This window comes from Zea mays, chromosome 1 (assembly GCF_902167145.1).
Source record: "Zea mays cultivar B73 chromosome 1, Zm-B73-REFERENCE-NAM-5.0, whole genome shotgun sequence".
Taxonomy (NCBI): domain Eukaryota; kingdom Viridiplantae; phylum Streptophyta; class Magnoliopsida; order Poales; family Poaceae; genus Zea; species Zea mays.
In genome coordinates, this window is record NC_050096.1 from 37148782 (window position 1) to 37171886 (window position 23105).

Consider the following 23105-nt stretch of genomic DNA (forward strand, 5'->3'; position numbering starts at 1 on the left):
TTTGATAAAGCTTAAAGCCATGGTAAGTAGCATAGGCTAATAATATTCGAATTGACTCAAGCCTAGCTACGAGTGCATAGGTTTCACCGAAATCCAAACCTTCGACTTGTGAATACCCTTTGGCCACGAGTCGAGCTTTGTTCCTTGTCACCACACCATGCTCGTCTTGCTTGTTGCGGAAGACCCATTTGGTTCCTACAACATTTTGGTTAGGACGTGGAACCAAATGCCATACCTCATTTCTTGTGAAGTTGTTGAGCTCTTCTTGCATCGCCACCACCCAATCCGAATCTTGAAGTGCTTCCTCTACCCTGTGTGGCTCAATAGAGGAAACAAAAGAGTAATGTTCACAAAAATGTGCAACACGAGATCGAGTGGTTACCCCCTTATGAATGTCGCCGAGGATGGTGTCGACGGGGTGATCTCGTTGTATTGTTTGGTGGACTCTTGGGTGTGGCGGCCTTTGCTCTTCATCCTCCTTGTCTTGATCATTTGCATCTCCCCCTTGATTATTGCCATCATCTTGAGGTGGCACATTTGCTTGATCTTCTACTTCATCAACTTGAGCCTCTTCCTCATTTTGAGTTGGTGGAGATGCTCGCGTGGAGGAGGATGGTTGATCTTGTGCATGTGGAGGCTCTTCGGATTCCTTAGGACATACATCCCCAATGGACATGTTCCTTAGCGCTATGCATGGAGCCTGTTCTTCACCTATCTCATCAAGATCAACTTGCTCTACTTGAGAGCCGTTAGTTTCATCAAACACAACGTCACATGAGACTTCAACTAGTCCAGTGGACTTGTTAAAGACCCTATATGCCCTTGTGTTTGAGTCATAACCAAGTAAAAGGCCTTCTACAGTTTTAGGAGCAAATTTAGATTTTCTACCTCTTTTAACAAGAATAAAGCATTTGCTACCAAAAACTCTAAAGTATGAAATGTTGGGCTTTTTACCGGATAGGAGTTCATATGATGTCTTCTTGAGGATTCGGTGAAGATATAACCGGTTGATGGCGTAGCAGGCGGTGTTGACCGCTTCGGCCCAAAACCGGTCCGGTGTCTTGTATTCATCAAGCATGGTTCTTGCCATGTCCAATAGAGTTCGATTCTTCCTCTCCACTACACCATTTTGTTGTGGCGTGTAGGGAGAGGAGAACTCATGCTTGATGCCCTCTTCCTCAAGGAAGCCTTCAATTTGAGAGTTCTTGAACTCCGTCCCGTTGTCGCTTCTTATTTTCTTGATCCTTAATCCGAACTCATTTTGAGCCCGTCTCAAGAATCCCTTTAATGTCTCTTGGGTTTGAGATTTTTCCTGTAAAAAGAATACCCAAGTGAAGCGAGAATAATCATCCACTATTACAAGACAATACTTACTCCCGCCGATGCTTATGTAAGCAATCGGGCCGAATAGATCCATGTGGAGTAGCTCAAGCGGCCTGTCGGTCGTCATGATGTTCTTGTGTGGATGATGGACTCCAACTTGCTTCCCGGCCTGGCATGCGCTACAAATCCTGTCTTTCTCAAAATGAACATTTGTTAATCCTAAAATGTGCTCTCCCTTTAGAAGCTTATGAAGATTCTTCATCCCAACATGGGCTAGTCGGCGGTGCTAGAGCCAACCCATGTTAGTCTTAGCAATTAAGCATGTGTCGAGCTCAGCTCTATCAAAATCTACTAAGTATAGCTGACCCTCTAACACACCCTTAAATGCTATTGAATCATCACTTCTTCTAAAGACAGTGACACCTACATCAGTAAAAAGACAGTTGTAGCCCATTTGACACAATTGGGAAACAGAAAGCAAGTTGTAATCTAAAGAATCTACAAGAAAAACATTGGAAATAGAATGGTCAGGAGATATAGCAATTTTACCCAATCCTTTGACCAAACCTTGATTTCCATCCCCGAATGTGATAGCTCGTTGGGGATCTTGGTTTTTCTCATATGAGGAGAACATCCTTTTCTCCCCGGTCATGTGGTTTGTGCACCCGCTGTCGAGTATCCAACTTGAGCCCCCGGATGCATAAACCTACAAAACAAATTTAGTTCTTGACTTTAGGTACCCAAACTGTTTTGGGTCCTTTGGCATTAGAAACAAGAACTTTGGGTACCCAAACACAAGTCTTTGACCCCTTGTGTTTTCCCCCAACAAACTTGGCAACGACCTTGCCGGATTTGTTAGTAAGCACATAAGAAGCATCAAAAGTTTTAAAAGAAATGGCATGATCATTTGATGCACTAGGAATTTTCTTCTTAGGCAACTTAGCACGGGTTGGTTGCCTAGAGCTAGATGTCTCACTCTTATATATAAAAGCATGGTTAGAACCAGAGTGAGACTTCCTAGAATGAATTTTCTTAATTTTGTCCTCCGGATAACCGGCAGGGTATAAAATGTAACCCTCGTTATCCTGAGGCATGGGAGCCTTGCCCTTAACAAAGTTTGACAATCTTTTAGGAGGGGCACTAATTTTGACATTGTCTCCCCTTTGGAAGCCAATGCCATCCTTAATGCCAGGGCGTCTCCCATTATAAAGCATGCTACGAGCAAATTTAAATTTCTCATTTTCTAAGTTGTGCTCGGCAATTTTAGCATCTAGTTTTGCTATATGATCATTTTGTTGTTTAATTAAAGCCATATGATCATGAATAGCATTAATATCAATATTTCTACATCTAGTACAAATAGTGACATGCTCAATGGTAGATGTAGATGGTTTGCAAGAATTAAGTTCAACAATCTTAGCATGAAGTATATCATTCTTATCTCTAAGATCGGCAATTGTAACTTTGCAAACATCAAAATCTTTAGCCTTAGCAATTAAATTTTCATTCTCTAATCTAAGGCTAGCAAGAGAAATGTTTAATTCTTCAATCCTAGCAAGCAAATCATCATTATTATCTCTAGGATTGGGAATTGAAACATTGCAAACATGAGAATCAACCTTAGCATTTAAACTAGCATTTTCATTTCTAAGGTTGTCAATCATCTCACGGCAAGTGCTTAGCTCACTAGACAATTTTTCACATTTTTCAACTTGTAGAGCGTAAGCATTTTTAACCTTAACATGTTTTTTATTTTCCTTGATTAGGAAGTCCTCTTGGGAGTCCAAGAGATCATCCTTCTCATGGATGGCACTAATTAGTTCATTTAATTTCTCTTTTTGTTCCATGTTAAGATTGGCAAAAAGAATACGCAAATTATCTTCCTCACTACTAGCATTATCATCACTAGAAGACTCATATTTAGTGGAGGAGTTGGATTTAACCTTCTTCTTTTTGCCATCCTTTGCCATGAGGCACTTGTGGCCGACGTTGGGGAAGAGGAGTCCCTTGGTGACGGCGATGTTGGCGGCGTCCTCCTCGTCGGAGGAGTCGCTTGAGCTTTCGTCGGAGTCCCACTCCCGACAAACATGTGCATCACCGCCCTTCTTCTTGTAGTACCTCTTCTTCTCCTTTCTCCTCCCCTTCTTGTCGTCACCTCGGTCACTGTCACTAGATATAGGACATTTAGCAATAAAATGACCGGGCTTACCACACTTGTAGCAAACCTTCTTGGAGCGGGACTTGTAGTCCTTCCCCCTCCTTTGTTTGAGGATTTGGCGGAAGCTCTTGATGACGAGCGTCATTTCCTCATTGTCAAGCTTGGAGGCGTCGATTGGTTGTCTACTTGGAGTAGACTCCTCCTTCTTCTCCTCTGTTGCCTTGAATGCAACGGGTTGAGCTTCGGATGTGGTGGCATCATCAAGCTCGTTGATCTTCCTCGAGCCTTCGATCATGCACTCAAAACTTACAAAATTCCCGATAACTTCCTCGGGGGTCATTTTAGTATATCTAGGATTACCACGGATTAATTGAACTTGAGTAGGGTTAAGGAAAATAAGAGATCTTAGAATAACCTTAACCATCTCGTGGTCATCCCACTTTACGCTCCCGAGGTTGCGCACTTGATTCACCAAGGTCTTGAGCCGGTTGTACATGTGTTGTGGCTCCTCCCCTTTGCGAAGCCGGAACCGACCGAGCCCCCCCTCGATCGTTTCCCGCTTGGTGATCTTGGTGAGCTCGTCTCCCTCGTGCGCGGTTTTGAGCACATCCCAAATCTCCTTGGCGCTCTTCAACCCTTGTACTTTGTTATACTCCTCTCTACTTAGAGAGGCGAGGAGTATTGTTGTTGCTTGAGAGTTGAAGTGCTCGATTTGGGCCACCTCATCCTCATCATAGTCCTTGTCCCCTACTGACGGTACCTGTGCACCAAACTCAACAACATCCCATATACTTTTGTGGAGCGAGGTTAGATGAAATCGCATTAAATCGCTCCACCTAGCGTAATCTTCACCATCAAAAGTTGGTGGTTTGCCTAATGGGACGGAAAGTAAAGGTGTATGTTTGGAAATGCGAGGGTAGTGTAGGGGGATCTTACTATACTTCTTGCGCTCTTGGCGCTTAGAAGTGACGGAGGGCGCATCGAAGTCGGAGGTTGATGTTGATGAAGTGTCGGTCTCGTAGTAGACCACTTTCCTCATCCTCTTGTGCTTGTCGCCTTTCCGATGCGGCTTGTGGGAAGAAGATTTTTCCTTCTTCTCTTTGTGGTGAGAAGAGGAAGACTTTTTCTCCTTCCGTTTGGAGGAGTCCTTCTTCTTCTCCTTCCTCTTGGTGCGGGACTCTTCCGATGAAGTGCTCCCGTGGCTTGTAGTGGGCTTTTCGCCGGTCTCCATCTCCTTCTTGGCGTGATCTCCCGACATCACTTCGAGCGGTTAGGCTCTAATGAAGCACCGGGCTCCGATACCAATTGAAAGTCGCCTAGAGGGGGGTGAATAGGGCGAAACTGAAATTTACAAATATAAACACAACTACAAGCCGGGTTAGCGTTAGAAATATAAACGAGTCCGCGAGAGAGGGCGCAAAACAAATCGCGAGTAAATGAAGTGTGACACACGGATTTGTTTTACCGAGGTTCGGTTCTCTCAAACCTACTCCCCGTTGAGGAGGCCACAAAGGCCGGGTCTCTTTCAACCCTTCCCTCTCTCAAACGGTCCCTCGGACCGAGTGAGCTTCTCTTCTCAAATCAAAGTCGGGAACAAAACTTCCCCGCAAGGGCCACCACACAATTGGTGCCTCTTGCCTTGATTACAATGGAGTTTTGATCACAAGAACGAGTGAGAAAGAAAAGAAGCAATCCAAGCGCAAGAGCTCAAAAGAACACAAGCAAATCACTCTCACTAGTCACTAGGGCGTTGTGTGGAATATGGAGAGGATTTGATCTCTTAGGTGTGTCTCGAATTGAATGCTAGAGCTCTTGTAGTGGTTGGGAAGTAGAAAACTTGGATGCAATGAATGGTGGGGTGGTTGGGGTATTTATAGCCCCAACCACCAAATTTGGCCGTTGGGAGGCTGTCTGCTCGATGGCGCACCGGACAGTCCGGTGCACACCGGACAGTCCGGTGCCCCCTGCCACGTCATCACTACCGTTGGATTCTGACCGTTGGAGCTTCTGACTTGTGGGCCCGCCTGGGTGTCCGGTGCACACCGGACATGTACTGTTTGCTGTCCGGTGTGCCAGCATGGGCGATTCTGACTCCTGCGCGCGCATTTATTGCTCCGCAGAGAGCCGTTGGCGCGGAGATAGCCGTTGCTTCGGAGTCGCACCGGACAGTCCGGTGCACACCGGACAGTCCGGTGAATTATAGTGGACTAGCCGTTGGAGTTTCCCGAAGCTGGCGAGTTCCTGAGGCCGACCTCCCTTGGCGCACCGGACACTGTCCGGTGTACACCGGACACTGTCCGGTGTACACCGGACAGTCCGGTGTACACCGGACAGTCCGGTGAATTATAGCCGAGTCGCCTCAGGGAATTCCCGAAGGTGGCGAGTTTGAGTCTGAGTCCCCCTGGTGCACCGGACATGTCAGGTGGCACACCGGACAGTCCGGTGCGCCAGATCAGGGGTGCCTTCGGTTGCCCTTTTGCTCCTTTGTTGAATCCAAAACTTGGTCTTTTTATTGGCTGAGTGTGAACCTTTTACACCTGTATATTCTATACACTTGGGCAAGCTAGTTAGTCCAATTATTTGTGTTGGGCAATTCAACCACCAAAATTAATTAGGGACTAGGTGTAAGCCTAATTCCCTTTCACTTTTCTTCTTCTTTCTTTCTCGTTTCCAACTCAATTCTAATCAAGGCAAGAGACACCAATTGTGTGGTGGTCCTTGTGGGGACTTAGTGTCCCGATTGATTGAGAAGAGAAGCTCACTCGGTCTAGGTGACCGTGTGAGAGAGGGAAAAGGGTTGAAAGAGACCCGGTCTTTGTGACCACCTCAACGGGGAGTAGGTTTGCAAGAATCGAACCTCGGTAAAACAAATCACCGTGCCATCCGCCTTATTTGCTTGTGATTTGTTTTCGCCCTCTCTTTCGGACTTGATTATATTTCTAACGCTAACCTCGGCTTGTAGTTGTGCTCAAACTTTATAAATTTCAGATTTTCCTATTCACCCCCTCCCTCTAGGCGACTTTCACTACGCCGCGGACCGTCCGCGTCTACGCAGAAAGCACTGCCAGATGGTTCGTTTCAGTGTTTGGCGTTCAGATCGGCACCAACAGAAACATTGTTAAATATATTTTTATAATAAGGTTATTTATAAAGATATAAATATTAGTAATATTTTTTATAAATATAGTGAAACCTAATTAAGTTTTACTAGGACGAAGTGACGGACGGAGGGGGTATATATATAATATACGTATAGGTGCATGGTTCATGCATGCAAGTAATAATGTATATGACTCGGAATCCAAAGTGGGCAGCTACTTTTGTTCGGTCAAGATCAAGAGAATGAAAGCATGTACTAAAAATAACAGAGAAAAAGAAAGGTAGCGTAACGAGGGACTGAGGGAGCGCAGGCGTACTTGGAGAATCGGATGTACGTGTACGTGTGCGCTGTCCATAGACACGTACGCGAACTAGGCAGCAGTCTAGCAGCGGTACAAATAAGCGCGGCAGTGTCACTCACCTCACTGCTAGTGTGCTAGCTAGCTGCTACATACATTGTCACCTTAATTTCTATCAAGAAAATAGCTCGTCCCCGTCGTGCTAGCTAGGTTCGTTCCACGACCGGACGTACCCACAAAGGCGCGCCTGGTGATCCTAGCTAAAAAAAAGAGGCACGCCGCCGTACGTGTGCACTGGCCACTGTTCGGGGGTGCGACAAGCAGTCCCTGGTCCAGGCGCCGCCGAATGGTCTCGGCCAGCCGCCAGCCGGCCAATGGGACGAGATCGAGAGAAATGCACGCGCGGAGCCAGCAGACAGCAGCTAGCTAGCTCGGGGCCTAGCGCGTTTTGTTCGTCTACCGATCCCCAAAGCTACTAGCGGGCGGTGTAGGTAGCTAGGCGTCTTTGCCGGCCGGAGGCGGGCGCACATGGCCGCGGCCGGCGCCGGGCCGGGATGCCAAAAATGGCGGTGCCGTAGGCTTTTTTTAGGGGGTAGTGGGCGGGCAGGGGGGCTCCGAGGGCGCGGATCCGGCCGAGATCGTGCCGGCCCGCGTCGTCCTGCTGTCCGCCTGTGCGTGTCAGCGCGGGGTTGGCCGCGCGCCGACGCCGTCCGACCAGGGCCAAGATTAGTGCCGGTTTTCGCCGGTGCGTTGTTTCTTCACTGCCTCACCGGCATATATACATGGAAACAAAAGTTGATTAAGGAAAGAGAGAGAGGGAACAAGAGTACAAGACCAGTCGACCAAGCTTAAAATCTACTACTACTAGGTTAAAAGGCAGGCGAGCGAGCAGGCAGGAAAGGACCCGATCCGATCCTATGATTGATGGTATTATCGGTCGACCTTTAGCTAGCACTGGATCGGGCTTTTGCTGATCAAATCACCTTGGTCCAAAGAGTCGATCGTGGAGCACACGGACAGCGACGGCGACAGCGACCACTGCTGTCGTCCCTGAGTAATCCTTCGTCAATAAGTAAAGGACACAGAAAGACTGAGAAAGACGAATTTAATTTCATTTAGTTTTGTATCTAGCTGCAGCACTCACAAAGATCGTAGACATTCCGAAAGAGTACACATGTTAATCGGTGGCTACATATAATTAAGGGGGAGTCTTATGTGTGTTTGGTTAACAATTAGACAGAGGTATTTGGAACCTCTACTGCTAATTTTAGCAACTAACTTTTAGCTATAAAGATTTCAAACTGAGCCTAAACACGCAACCCTGGGTGAAAACGCAACACGATGGCAAAACACAACATAAGACGAGTCCTATAATTATTTGACCTTTTTTATGAAATAGGACCTCTATTGGGGTAGTTTTCAATGTTAAAGTTCTATATTTTAAAATACACTCCGTGTGGAATTCTGTCTAACCCTCTCAAGAAAAAATAGTGAAACCTAAAAAAACAAGCTCTAAGCAGATCTTATATCACATCCCTTATTTCAAACTTCTATGTCAAATGTCAAATAGTCCGAATCACCTAACAGAGATGTTTTATATTGCACGTATCCAAGCCCTTAAACCATCTTCATAACCACACAGACACAATAATCTCTAACCCCAACCAAAAAAACTTGATCATCTCAACAATCATTCATCACCACACAGTAACATAAATCAAGCGTGTGCTCGAATAAGAAACAAAACTTTCCCAAACCAGCATAGCGCAACCGCACTAAGGATCGACGCATGGCCACGCTGCTCACATTGTACTGGATCATTCCTGTAATTATTTTAGCTTTCCAGTGGTATCTGTACTTTTGCTTTCTTTCCCCGCTTCCATGATTTCCTATTGGCGGCACAAGGAGCGCCTTTTTTCCAACTTGGGCACAAGGTACGCAATCCGGACGAACATTAGCAAGTGGTATGAGCAGTATGTATACAAAATTTGCCAGTTGCAGAGTCGTACATTCTCTCTATTTAAAACTCTCTTCTATATACAACAGCAATCAATGAATTGCAAATACAGGCAAAAAAATATAAAAAACAAGAGCATAAATAACCAAATCCGGAACCTGAATACAGGCAGGCACTCATAACCGTACAGGGCTCCAAAGCAAGCACAACTATGTATCTCAAAGAGAAACCAAGCTCACCATATAATCAATCATGCGCCAACCTGACAACTCCGCTCGCCCTTGCCAATGTGCAATGCAAGCACTCCCATCTGGCCTGATCCATGTGACCAGATCCTCAGAAAATGGCAATCGTCGACAAAACCAAAACAAAATCAAGCAGAACAAGGAACCAAAGAAAAGCTGGTCCTCCAAGGTCATCTTCTACTCGCAAATGAAGCCAGCGCGTTTGCATGGGCTGGTGGAAGGGCACTCAGTATTGGCTGCATTTGCTGGCCATAGACAGATATCAAGTGAGAAATAGCCTTGCCAATATTTGTTTTCACTTCATCGCTCTCATCTGGGGATACCACCACTTGGGCAAAGACATGTATGACGTCAGGCACCAGAGGGAGGATCTGCAACACAAAAAGAGTTAGGTCTGGCAAATGAATATAGACCGATAATGGACATCTGGTTCAAGAATCACCTGGGGATGTGATGATAATAATAAACCGCAGACGCAACCATAGACAGTCATTGATTCTTCATGATCTTCTTTTAGTGGCAAAGCTTTGATAAAAACTGGAAGAACCTATAAGAATGAATCAAACATTTATTACACGCTTACACTCTTGAATCTGAAACATGAAGCTGTCCAAACATACTAACTGCAATGTTGTTCAAACCTGGTTGAGAGGAATCGACTGAGGCTGCACCATTATCATCCTAGCAATAGCACCAGCAGCGTTATCTCTTACTGCATCATCTGATTCTGAGTTACTAAACAAATTATGCAGAGAACGAAGTATATCACCATAGTATCTGCATAAAGACGAACAAGAACTAGTGAGTGACAAAATTACAGGACCAGATGTTACTCTTTATTTTTAGTTATGTAATGAAGACATTGAGAACTAATCCATCTGCTGCCTATAAAATGGAACAGCACCAAATGTCTCATGATTCTTAGCTGCCCCATCCAACACTTCAGAATTCTAGGCACTTTAAACTCAGTAGTAGTGTTCAAATTTATTAACAAATCTCATGGCAGGCTATTCACTAGAGAGAGAAAATGGTTTGCTTTTTTGGTCATTTTGAGAACAATTCTGAAAGAACATCAAGGTCCAGATGGTCATGGTTACTTCTAGGGTCCAGCAAAGAAAGAGAACCCGAACAGCATATGAGTTTTGAAGTTGATGCTATGGCAATTGAGAAGTATAAGAAAAGAATATGGTTCTAATTAAACTGCTCTCAATTGCTGACATATATTAATCTAATATATGGAATATGGATAAAGTGAGCATAACACATCCTTTCCCCTTGTATGTATATAAGAAGATTGTTGCATTTGAGAAATTAAATTAGTAAAATGCAATTCATTACTTCATCAGCTAGCTTTTCTGAATATAAAGAAAACTTTAAAATACTAGTTTTTTCTCAAATGGTGCATGAAAGATGTGTGCCATTCCATCAAGAGTAAGCATTTAACAGTTTTTTATTAGTGCAGCATATATCTTTTTATTGCTAATGCATATATAAACTAAATACTACTTTCTTGCATCATCAAATATGATTATTCTAGAAAAAAATACATACTTCAGTGCTGCAGCACCCCCATTCTTGCATATCTCGCCAGCACAGAAAGCAGCATTTCTCCTATTAGTAGCATCAGATGATGCAAGCTCTTTCAACACCAAAGGCATTATCTTCTGAAGAACCCAAATGAAACAGTATGAAGGGGCCGCTGAAATGATTAAAATTCATAGACATTCAAAAATGCAGACATACATCAACATAAGCAGATATTGGAGCACCCATTTCCTGAGCAACCTCAGCTAAGGTTGCAACAACCATAGTCTTATCTTGGGGAGGATGGGGAGATTTCTGCATTTATTCCAGGAAGTAGTTTCAAAAGCAAAACACAAGACAACCATGTGTTTAAAAAATATAGAACTTTTATTGAATTAATTAACCAATAGGTGTCGAGCAAACAGGACTATGGAATATGTGCAAAGAGATAGGGTAAGAGGGTAACATACAGCAAATTTCATCAACGGATCAAATAATTTTGCAAATATGGGATCAAAATAAGATCCCATCACTTTTGCAAAAGCAGGCAAAAGATCTGAAACTGCATCCATGAGGACTTCATCATGGTCAATGTCGCCATCATCCTCACCATCTGACTCTACTTGCTGACAGCTTGATTCTTGGCGTAAAAGGACCAGTGTTACCTCAGCAAGCCTCAGCATGTCTGAAAGAAAGCACAGAAGGGACAGTCTTTAACAAGACATAGTATTTTCAGACAAACCAGTACTGGACAGGCACAGCTTACAAGGCTCAATTGCAGCAAAACCACAGTCCTTCACAATGTCTGCTACACTCATGCAAGCTTGTGCAACTACCTCTTTATCGTCATCCTCTGTCATAGTCTTGATGTAGATGTTCAGAACAGTATCTGGAATAAATGTAGCATGGTTATTTGCTATCAAACAGGCCAAATGAACTTAAAATGTGGTATATCAGGCATTTACCAAGGACATCCTTCTGTTTCTCTAGTACATCCTGTGTGGTACAAAAGAAAACATATTTTCATCAAAACAAATCTTTAAATCGCCAGAAGGTACAAAGGAAGTAGCATATGATTATTAGCACAACGAAATACTCACAGCATGTGCAGGAGGTATTGCCCTAACTGCAGTTAGAATATCTGCAAGAAGGGTTAACGATGTAATTACTAACAAAACCATAAAATCACATTTTACGAAACATTATAGAAACAAATATACATTATACTAGTGATAAATTATGAAGTACAGATTATTCAAATTGATTAACAACATACCATTCTGGATTTTATGCAAAATATTGTTGGAGTAGCACTTCTATTGTTTTCCTGTAATTATCATATAAAAATAGTTGGATCCTGCACTACCATTTGGTGAGTCCATGAGTTTACCTCTACCAAATGTTTTGTTAAGTTTTGGCATTCCAATATGAAATAAGCTGGCTGGTAACCTCAATGCACAGACAATAGTTATAAGGCTATCTCCACCAGCTTACTCATCCTCATCTCTCATTTCAAACTCCACTATGTAAACAGTGCAGTTTACAGTGTAAAACAGTGTTTTCCATGACCATATGAACGGTCTGCTGGTCATAGCCTAAAAGCACTTCGTTTAGAAGGCCCCACTTCACTGGATTATCTGCCCCTTTTCACCTTGTACTTCAGTAATTCAGTTAGTTGTAGACAACTTCACATAGTGCAGACTGCAGAATATGTTTTAAGATATTTAATTTCATTCGCTAAATATATATTTTTTGTGAGTACTGATTTCTTACAGTTACAAATTAAGCAATCAACTCTTCTTTTTATTGAACCATTTCGCCTAACAATGAAATTTCCATAATGCTGATGAGAAATAAGGGGTAAGTTACGTTTCAAAGATATGACTGCCTGCAGCCTGACATCTTCATGGAAATAACCACTGTGCCGGATCAAAATCTTCAGTGACTCCTCCAGATACCTAGTGTCAGTCAAGGAAATTTGGAAAGGTGAAACTGTGACTAGAGCAGCTTAGCATTTCTTAAACTCTCCAGCAGCTTACTCATCCTCATATTTAAACTTTACTCTACGAACAGTGCAAAACAGTGTTTTCGATGACCATATGGATGAACTGCTGGAGACGCCCTAAAGGATACGGAGCATAGGCACTCTTCGTGTGTAGTGCGAAAAAACCAATAGCCTGTGTTGCAGCAGCTTTCTCATCTAATACTCCAGTCCTCACACTGATATTTCTAACTCTTGGTTCATCATTAACATCGTCATCAGATGAAACACCGCCAAATCCATTTTCAATGCTATCGGCATCATCAATGTCCACAGCAGAACCATCATCCAAGTTGCAGGAAGAAAATACGAGAGGGACAACATGAGGAAGATACTGAAACGTGAAACAACTCACTTTGGTAAATGCAAAACATCAATCAGAAATTAAATAAACTTTTAAAGACCCTTGTTACCTGTGTAAAACTATCACCCAAAATTTCAGCAACGTTACTAAAGAAACCATGAGTGTACTCTCTGAGTTCACTGTAATCCAATCCAAAACCCTGCGAGTATGAAGAACATAAAGGTTGCACTCAACGCTGTAAAAGTAACTCTGTAACTGAGGTTAATGAAACCACAACTTACAGAAATAGAAGCCTCAATAAAAGGAGGCAATATTGCTTCAATTCTTGCTCTGCCAACTGCCATTGCTACTATCCCAACAACTTCAGTAGCCCTAGCACGTGCACACAGATCTTCGTCATTAATTAGCACCATAAAACCTTTCATCATCTCAAGGACTTTTTCGGCATATGGGGTAAAAGCCTGCTCCGCAGCAGCAGCCACTGAACCAATTGCAGACTGCAGAAGATATCATCATTGTCAAAATAAAAGATGATTTTATGTTAAAATGGTTATCATCTTTTCAGTACACAAGTTATCTAATACTATATATTACTACACACCATGCATGTCTCCTGCAAGTTCCGAGGACTGCTCTGCAAAGACATAACCAATCTGCATATCAAGGGCTCTAGATACGGTAGGATATCTTCACCCATGTCCTCACAGAATGCTGCAAGAGCATAATATGACTTCTCCTGCAAGAACAAATGAATTAATTTATTATATTGCCAAGTTTACCATCCAACCTAAACAATTATGGAAAAGGTTGTTGCCTTGCTGCCCATTTAGAATAGAAAACATCATCCGCATTTGTTGACTATACCTTAACTTCATCTGATGGGTCTTCAAGAGCATTTAGAATGCATGGAAGTACACTCGCATAATGAGATAAAATTTCTGGTTGCAAGTGTTCAGCAAACTGACCAAGTGCAAAAGATGCAGCACCTCTAACCATTTGTTCTTGGTCTTTTAAAGCTTCCAAAACAATTTTCAGACAATCCTCCAACTTATCTTTCAAATGTTCACAACAACCCTCGGAGATAACACCAAGTGACGTCACAGCAGCCTCACGATACTTTGGATTAATGTGATGAAAGCTCAGAGAAGCAAACTCAAGAACTGGTGCAAGAACGTGCCTTGGTAAGTTGATAGCCATTGTATCAATGACCTCGGCAGCAGAACGATCTGCTGCTAGATCAGAATCTTCATCTTCATTAGCTGTTTCCGTAAGCAATGGGCACATAACTTGCAGGATAGGTACAACCAGCTTGTGCTTTTTCAAGAAAGATGCTTTAAATTTTACCAGCCATGAAATTATCTGGATAGCCTGAAACAACCATTTGAAACAACTTAGTAATCTGTAAATAAGTTGGGAGATATATTAGAGGATGCTGAGGGCTAATCAAACCTGTTGCCTTATATTTATTTCCAAATCCTGGTTTGCAGAAACTTCCAGCGAGAATTGCACAATTGACCTCACAGAGTCTCCAAGAAGTGGTGCAGGAGATTCAATTAGTTCGTCAAAAATTTCAAACGCAATGGAAGCAACATCTTCTTCTCCATTAGCAAGACACTGTCTTGATATATTCAAGATACTGGGAACAAAATCCCGAAACATTTTTACCTACGGAATGTACACACATATGGTCACAAGTTCACAACATTAGCCAGTGGCAATGTGTCAAATAGTATATTCTGCAAGAACAATCATCAAACAAAAAAAAACTCGGCCGGGGAGGGAAAGACCGCCCTTCCAAGTCGGTTTGGACCAATCGCGATTAATCGCCCAAGTCGGTCAGCCATAACGACCAGCAAGTCATTCGACTTGAAAACAAAGCAAGAAGATAGTGGAGGATGCAGACAACATATATACACTTAAAACAAGTCCTCAAAACTCTAGGAGAATAGTATCCGCACTGTTAGCAAGGTGAAATTGTGGTCGTAAATTGCAACAGCAAGAAGATAGTGGAGGATGCAGACAACATATATACACTTAATCATCCAAGTCGGTTTGGACCAATCGCGATTAATCGCCCAAGTCGATCAGCCATAACGACCAGCAAGTCATTCGACTTGAAAACAAAGCAAGAAGATAGTGGAGGATGCAGACAACATATATACACTTAAAACAAGTCCTCAAAACTCTAGGAGAATAGTATCCGCACTGTTAGCAAGGTGAAATTGTGTGTCGCATAACATATTTCAGATTTCTGCACTGATTTGGGAAGAATAACATGTGCATACATCATACTAATTAGATATAGTTATCCAATGCAAATTTTCCACAAGCTCCAAGAAACTACAAATTAGATAATGCAAAAAAACGGAGGTACAATAAGTCCTTAAACATGTAGTTCCCCTTTTCTCTGGCAGTATGATAATAAATAATGCAATGGGAATTGTACTTATCTCAAGAACAACCTTCATTTTGCATGTATGTGCATTTGGATAAGAGGTTTGCATAGTAGAGTTAGCAATGAGTCAGAGCGTACTGCATACTACCTCCATTTAAAATCAGTGTTTTCAGATCGTTCGATTAATCACCCTAATCGGGTTTAGGGGTCCGATTAGGGCCTTCGACCCGATCAGCGCAACTAGATTTCTGGTCGGACGATTAATCGTTGATTAATTGTGACTAATCGTCTGATTAGGAGCTTTCGCATCCACAATTGGGCTCATTAGGGAGGCAATCTGTTGGGCTAAAGATTTGCCTTTTAGGCCCAATAGGGTTAGGCCAAAATAAAGAGGGAGCCAGGAGGGGCACCGCCATTTTTGTCTCCCACTAGTGAGAGGAAAGAGGTGCTGAAGGCTCCTCTCTGTCCATCAATCCACCGGTCTCCTAATCTCCTACCTCCTCTTGTCCCTCCTTTCCCTTACGACGAGCCTCCTCTAGTCTGCCTCTGACTCTTCCACTTCGCCCCTCCTCCAATCCAGTCCGGCAGCTGCTCCAGACCTCCGATCCGTGGGCCTCTTGAAGACGAGTTCCTCCTCCTCTGAAGGTGAACTTTGTTGCTCCCTCGCTTACCCCGCTACAGTCACATTTGTTGGTTTGTTGCTGCTTTACTTGATGTTTTATGTGGTGAATGGGTGTATGTGCAGGGTTGGAACACCTGCGGGCAATGGTGGAAGTGTTAATGTCAAACCCTGGAAGAGGAGCTGATAATGATGACATTGAAGCAACCGCAAATTCCTCTGCAGCCTCAACTAGTCCAGATGCTAAATCCTTAGTTCAGAAGACTATAGCAAAGCTGCCACCAGATCTTCGTGAATAAGTTGTTGATCCCAAGAGGAAGGCTCGATCTAATGATCTAGGCTGGAAGTATGAATGGTGGCCAGATCCGATAAAGACTTTTTGCAGTGTGATTTTGTAAGATAGTCCCTTCAGGTGTGGGTAAGTTCAAGCGGTACCTGGCTGAATAGGGAGGTGATGCATTGAGGTGCCCATTATGTCCTAAAATAGTTTAAGAAAGAGATGGCTGCTTACATTAAAAAAATTCAAGGACTATGGTGCATGTGAATATGCCTGAAGAAGGTGAAGGTAAAGAAGATGCAAATGAAGACGAACAAGAAGTTGAGCCTCAAGTTGAAGCATCACCAGTGCCTACTTTAGGGACAAGGGTTGAGCAAGCAAAGAGGAAAAATTCACAGGCTTCCATCACCTTTTTGTTGGTGTCTGCTCCACCAAAACCTCAAACTCAAAAGCATTCAGAGTATGCTTTACAAGACTCCAAAAGTAGTTGCAGAGAGGCACAAATTGAAGACCTTTTAACCTACTCTTGAGCATTGCACAAAAAAAAAACTAGTAGCAAAGCAAATTGTTGATGACAATATTGCTCATTTTTTTCTATGAGAATACCATTGGATGTCATCAACTCAAGAAGTTGGGAGATCATGGTAGAGATAATTGGGCAATATGGTCCTGGCCTCCTGGGTTGCGCTCACCGTCATATCACGATCTAAGGGTTCCTTTGCTTGATAGGGCTGTAAGACAGCAGAATTGAGGAAGAAGCATGAGAAGGCTTGGATGGAATATGACATGGCAGCACCCTTATGTCGGATGGGTGGACTGGCACAAGCCACTATCATCTAATCAATTTCCTGGCCAACAGTCTAGCAGGGACCTTCTTCCTAGGTTCTTTTGACGCTTCAAGTGAGATAGCAAATGCACAGATGTTCGCACATTTGTTGGAGAAGCAAATTGATGAGATTAGGAAGTAATATGTTGTGCAGATTGTTATTGACAATGGAGCCAACTTCAAGGCATCGGGGAGGATTCTGATGGAGAGGATTCCCCGTTTGTTTTGGACTCCTTGTGCTGCCCATTGCTTGGACTTGATGATGGAGGACATTGGGAAGATAAAGGAGTTCTAACACTTGCATACATATGGGAAAGAAGGCATGCCGATTTATTGACAAGCATGGGAGGGTTCTTGATAAAATGATGGAGAGACCTTGTGAGGCCAGTCGTGACTCATTTTGCCAACTTATTTCTTACATTGGCAAGTATACATAAACATAGGAATGCCTTGATAAGTTTTGTTGTTAGTGATGAGTGGACTACTAACAGGTTGTCTGCATCTGTTGAAGGAAAGCAAGTTGTGAACATTATCCTTTCACAGCAATTTTGGATCAATATTAAAATTGCATAAGAGCTTCACAGCCACTTCTCGTTGCTTTGAGGATAGCAAATTGGGACAAAACACCATCATCTCCAGAGATCATGGCAGCCATGGATGTTGCAAAGAGTACAATAAAAGAAGCTTTGAAAGAGAGAAAAAATGTATGCCCTGCAGCCCTCTACTTCAATCCAGGAAAGTTTTTGGACATAAGAGATAAAGATAGGAGACAAGCTCCGCGGCTAAGATCAATGGTCAAGGATGTTGTGGAAGACGGTGCCCAATGATGAAGAACCAACCAATATTGGCAAGTAAGCAGACGATTACGAGAGGTCCGAAGGCAATTGCTTCTCAAAGCAATTAGCGATCAAAGGTAGAAACAAAAAATCTAGTAAATATCAAGTATTTGTCTATTTTCCTTCTTCCTTGATCATTTTGTTTTGGTAACATAGCACTGATTAGTATGGAATTGTACTACAGTTCTTTAGTGAGCTTCATATGGTGGCCTAGCTTATGAGCTCCAAAGTTTAGCAAAAAATATTATTAGCCTTAGTTGTGCAGCATTTGGATGCGAGTGTAATTGGAGTGTGTTTTGTTAGAATAGAATGTGCTTGTATATCAGGCTACGGCCATACTAGATCAAGGGTCCATGTTAGAGAAATGAAAACCCTAATCCATTGATAGTGGGATGAGTATTTACATATACCCAACACTAGTGGGTTACAGGGGTTGGGCTCTGGGCCCATAACACTTAGACCTACAAACAGTCTACCCCACACCGCAGTGGAAACTCTAGCCACGACAGATGTTGAGACTAGACCAAACTCTGAGAACAACGAGGAGGAAAGACCCTTATTGAAAATGTCAGGAAACTGTGAACTCGTCGGGACGTGATGAACACGGGCATCCCCAACAACAACGTGCTCACAGACGAAGTGAAGATCGATCTCAACATGCTTCGTGTGCTAGTATTGGACTGAATGACGGAGTGGTAGACAACGACGACATTGTCGCGGTAGACAAGTGTGCTCCTACTGAGGGGTTGTGAAGCTCCTAGAGGAGCTAGCGCAACCAACTCATCGTGGCCACCCTATTAGCGACGGCTAGATAGTCAACCTCAACACCCAATACGCGATGTCAGACCTATTGAAGGTGAGATACTAAGTGCCATAAGCAGTGAGGTCGCTGACAGGGGCACTATGGGCGAAGACCATGGCCTACGTGTCCACCGAGGGTCGCACATGGCTTGCAGTCCAACATGCCAGATATCCATGGTGTACTAACACTGCTCAAGAAACAGCGGGCGATGCCCAACAGCAATCCCCAGAAAGTGGTGAAGAGGACCCTAATTCTTCGTTGTGAACTTATGTTGAAGGGATGTAATGATACGGTGTATGAGGCTCGAAGAAGAGGCAGTAAGCACAAAGTCATCAACATGCACGAGAAGGCACACAGTGTCACCGCCACGTCGGTAAATGAACACAGATGTGTCCAATTTAGCCTCAGTAAAGCCTAGTGAGTGCATATATGTGGCAAACCTATTGCACGATGCTTGGGAGGCCTGCTCCATACTATAGAGACTTGTTGAGCTTGCAGACCATGCATGGGTTAGTAGAGTCGACAAATATGGTAGGCTGACTGCAATAGAGTGATGGATGGTCTCTATAAGAGTCCCATGGAGGAAGGCATTCTTGACGTCCAATTGATGAACTGGCCAAGAACGGGAGAGGGTCAGTGAGAGAACGACACGGACGGTAGCGTGCTTCACCACGGGACTGAACATCTCATCGTAGTCAACACTAGAACGCTAAGTGAAGCCCTAAGGAAAATTGTTTAAAATTGTAGGTCATTTTAGTGTTGTCCTAAGTCAGACTTAAGTTTATAGAAAATATATTAATGACTACAATATGAAACAAATGCATTATCAAATTATATTCCATGTAGTTGTAAATAAAAAAACCAAGTAGGGCCATAATTATCATAGAACTATGGCATTCTCAACTTTAAAGAAACAAAAGAAATAGAAAAACACAACTGACAAAAACAAAACTTACAATGTCACCTCCATCATTGACATATTCTATGAATGATCCAACAGCCCTGATGCATAGAGAAAAGTAGTTTATTCAGAGCAAATTTTGGCCAGATATTTTCTTTGTGATGAGCTTTTGGACACAAAAGTTAACCATACTTTAGGGCTGCAATTCTGACTCGAGAGCTAGTTTCGTCTTGCAGACATTTCAGTAAAATAGGTTGCAAATTGTTCAGATGAGACTGAAAAGTAGCTCCAATAGTTTCAGTAAGGGAGCTGAAAAGAATCAAAGCCACCTGCAGAAGAAATAAAATGGCAGCAGAACTTTGAGACACTCAGTGTTAGCTTTTTGTTTGCACAAATAAAGCAGCAGTTGCTTCCTGTACAAGTGTACAATGAAGCTTTTTTGCAAAACCGTACAAACATCTTTGATAATGTAAAATGTTCCCACCAAACAAAATTACAACACAATACAATACAGGGTTTGAAAATGTTTGCCGCATGCCAGTACGACATGCAACACTCAGATGAATAATTGATTTAAAAATGCATTATCTAAATGTTGATCAAGCTATTGATGCTAATAACCCAGTTACCCACTAAAACAAACATGGAAAAGGGGAAGTGAACAGCAAGTAAAATTTTCTCTAAAAACAAACATTGAATAATGGTATAATGACAGATTAGGTTTCGCTATGCATCAACAGCATGACTTCCAACATTTGTTTGTGTTCCTGACCAGCAGGAAAAAGAATTAAAAATGTTTGTTTAAAGGAAACAGATAGGGTTTTACGTGGACACAAAATGACTCAGACCATTTGACCCTTAACTTCAAATTATTAGCTGTATCCTCGTATTTAAGACTTCAAAATAAATGCAGTAACGTGCACAACAAGCAATAGTGAAGTCGATATGTTGCTGATATGATGTCAAAATACCAAACAATCCACATTAATTTTAGCTATTGATGTGGTAAAAATTCAGAAACTTACTACAGATAGAACAAAATGACATTGCAAATACAATTTTGTTATGTTTAACATCTACTCCTGTAATTCATCTAATATGAAACCACAATGTTATTCTCTTTCAGTATGAATAGTGTCTATATTCATCCCCTTAGTGGGAATACACCATTCATCACGATAAACTTACTTCTCTATGATCTTCTTGTGGACTTTGGCTGCATTGGAAAAGGAAAGGTAACAGCTCTGGCCACTCTCCTGCAGGGATAGCATACTTAGCTATAATGCTGACGACATTTGCACTAGCTCGCCTTACAGGATGACTGCATAAAATAGAAATAGAGATTCTAAGCTTAACAGAAGAACATGTAAAGAAAAAAGTTGTAAGGCAAGTCCAAAATAGATAAACAGCACAGAGTTTTATCTGCAACACTTGCACCAATAGATGAGATGTTTTGTGTTGTAATTTGTAACCATGATCTCCATGAAAACTATGATCTGTTATTGACCTCAGCAGGTTATGATTAGTTTCAAGTTTCAACTGTACTAGAGATGTGCATCTCTTGATTTCAACCTACCAGATCCAGTCATTGGTGGTAAATTAATGGTTGACTCTGATCAATACTCATGCCATGCAAATTTAGAAGTGTGATTTAACAAATTACATGCAAATGACAAAATGAGTAACAAAAGGCTTAATTTTGGAGAAGACATGCTACCGTATTTTTTAGAAGTTTTGGGTGCAAACAAAAGTGTAATAAGCTCGTTGATGTGGGTTTTTCTCTGAATTGCATTCTGTATTGACTCGGCGGGATATTTAAATGTGTAGGATGAAATAGAGAACTACACAAGGATTCAATGCCATTGAATGACGTATGAGTGCTTAGAATGCAAAAGTATTCACAACAAAAGATCACAAGACATTTGTCGTTTGCTTCCACATGGCAGTTGTTCCATGTTTTAGCTATTTACAAAGGAAGTTCTGCAAAAGCTTAAGCTGTGGGTTGTGATCGAAGATGTGCCATGAACAAGAACTAAGAAGATTTAGGTCTAGACTCTATACCCCAAGTAACCAGAAATGGGAGGTCATCGAATATTTGTATCACAGTATCAGTTACCATAATCTGACCACAATGCATTATCATGTTACCAATTGAACAAAGCACGGCCTGGATCAACCAGCTCTAGAGCAACCATGATTAATTTAGTTCAGCAGAAAGATTAATCATCAGCCATTTTATAACATGGATGAGAATATATTGTGCAGATAATCTTCACAGTACTCAACCAAAATTGGGTGAAGCGAAAGCAGAATTTCTCCCCAATTGACATATATAACTAATTATATGAGCAATTGTGGTGTGCGGTCACAACAGAAGCATCAAAATTCTATGTTGTTTGGGGCGCAAACAGGAAGGTTTACTAAAGCTGGACCTCTCAGTCTCAGTTCAATTCTGATCAGCACAAACTAATAAGTTGAGAATACACTCAAAGTGTCCCTTAGGCAAATGGCCAAATGCACAATTTGAGTGAATTGAAAGCGTGCAGATTCTGAGGCAGACATGTGTAGAAGGGTTGGTGATAGGTATTTAGCAAAGAACCTGTGGTCGAGTGTGATTGAATCGATGAGGGCTTGTTTAAGCGATGCCTTGGAGTCCGCGGGAAGCTTGGGCCAGTGGGAGGTGATCTTCTTGCGGAGTAGCACCGCGGCGAGCTGGCGGACGTTGGGGGTCTTGGCCGTACGGAGATGGTGGACGAGCGCGGGGACCACCTGCGGGTCACGGGCCAGCCGCCGGATCTGCTCCTCCGCCTGCCGACGTGCGTCGTTATCCGGCATCAAAAACTGGATCAGCAGCAGCTCCAGCGACTGCGCCATTCCTCCCGCCTGAAGCTTATTCTGGTCGCCGCCTGGTGGCCTCCTTTTACTGCGACCGGGCGCGCTGGCGGAGGAGGAGGCGGCGGGCTAGCGGGGCAGCGAAAACCCTATCGATTTGGAGGCGTCGTGGCTCGGGGCTCTGGTGGCGGCGCGCCTTGGGGCGCTGCCGCAAGGGTTTAGTAGTTGGCAATGGCTGTCTTTTCTTGTTTGTTTACTTAGGAGCTTGTTTGGTTTATATGGATTGACGTTTATTCCCTAACTTTTATTCTATAAACCAATACATCCTTATTTTACATTTAGGGTTAGTTTAGGAACCCATTTTTTTTAAAAAAATCTATTTTTAAGGAAAATTAGTTAGTTTTTCTTTTTCAAATATGAATCCCTTGTAAAAATGAAGTTTTCAAACTAATCCTTAGATCTCCTTTGAAACACGAGAAATTTTCCAATTTCAGTTATGTATAGATAATCTAATATTCACTCCAATACATATGGCTTGGAGTGGATTGAGGTCCCCAACCCATGTGTATTAAGGTGAATACACCCAAACAAGCCCTTCATATATTTTTCCGGTGAAAACAAATTGATTCTTGTATGATTCTGTAAAATTCATGTGTTTCAAATGAGT

General features: G+C 42.6%; 1 protein-coding gene across 1 annotated transcript; it reads right to left on the bottom strand.

Annotated features, from left to right (window-relative positions):
- Nucleotides 1-8878: 8878 nt before the first annotated feature.
- On the bottom strand, nucleotides 8879-22674 carry LOC100383753 (uncharacterized). Its single transcript, NM_001362129.1, has 20 exons — nucleotides 22206-22674; nucleotides 20795-20927; nucleotides 19799-19935; nucleotides 19662-19707; nucleotides 14400-14615; nucleotides 13815-14318; nucleotides 13552-13686; nucleotides 13232-13447; nucleotides 13060-13149; nucleotides 12739-12980; nucleotides 12475-12563; nucleotides 11706-11746; nucleotides 11571-11601; nucleotides 11372-11494; nucleotides 11076-11290; nucleotides 10825-10920; nucleotides 10633-10745; nucleotides 9723-9858; nucleotides 9524-9628; nucleotides 8879-9452 (listed from the first exon to the last, which is right to left on the bottom strand). Exons 1-20 carry the CDS (start codon nucleotides 22478-22480, stop codon nucleotides 9252-9254), a joined length of 3144 nt encoding a protein of 1047 aa, NP_001349058.1. The 5' UTR covers nucleotides 22481-22674; the 3' UTR covers nucleotides 8879-9251.
- Between the last annotated feature and the right edge of the window lie 431 nt (nucleotides 22675-23105).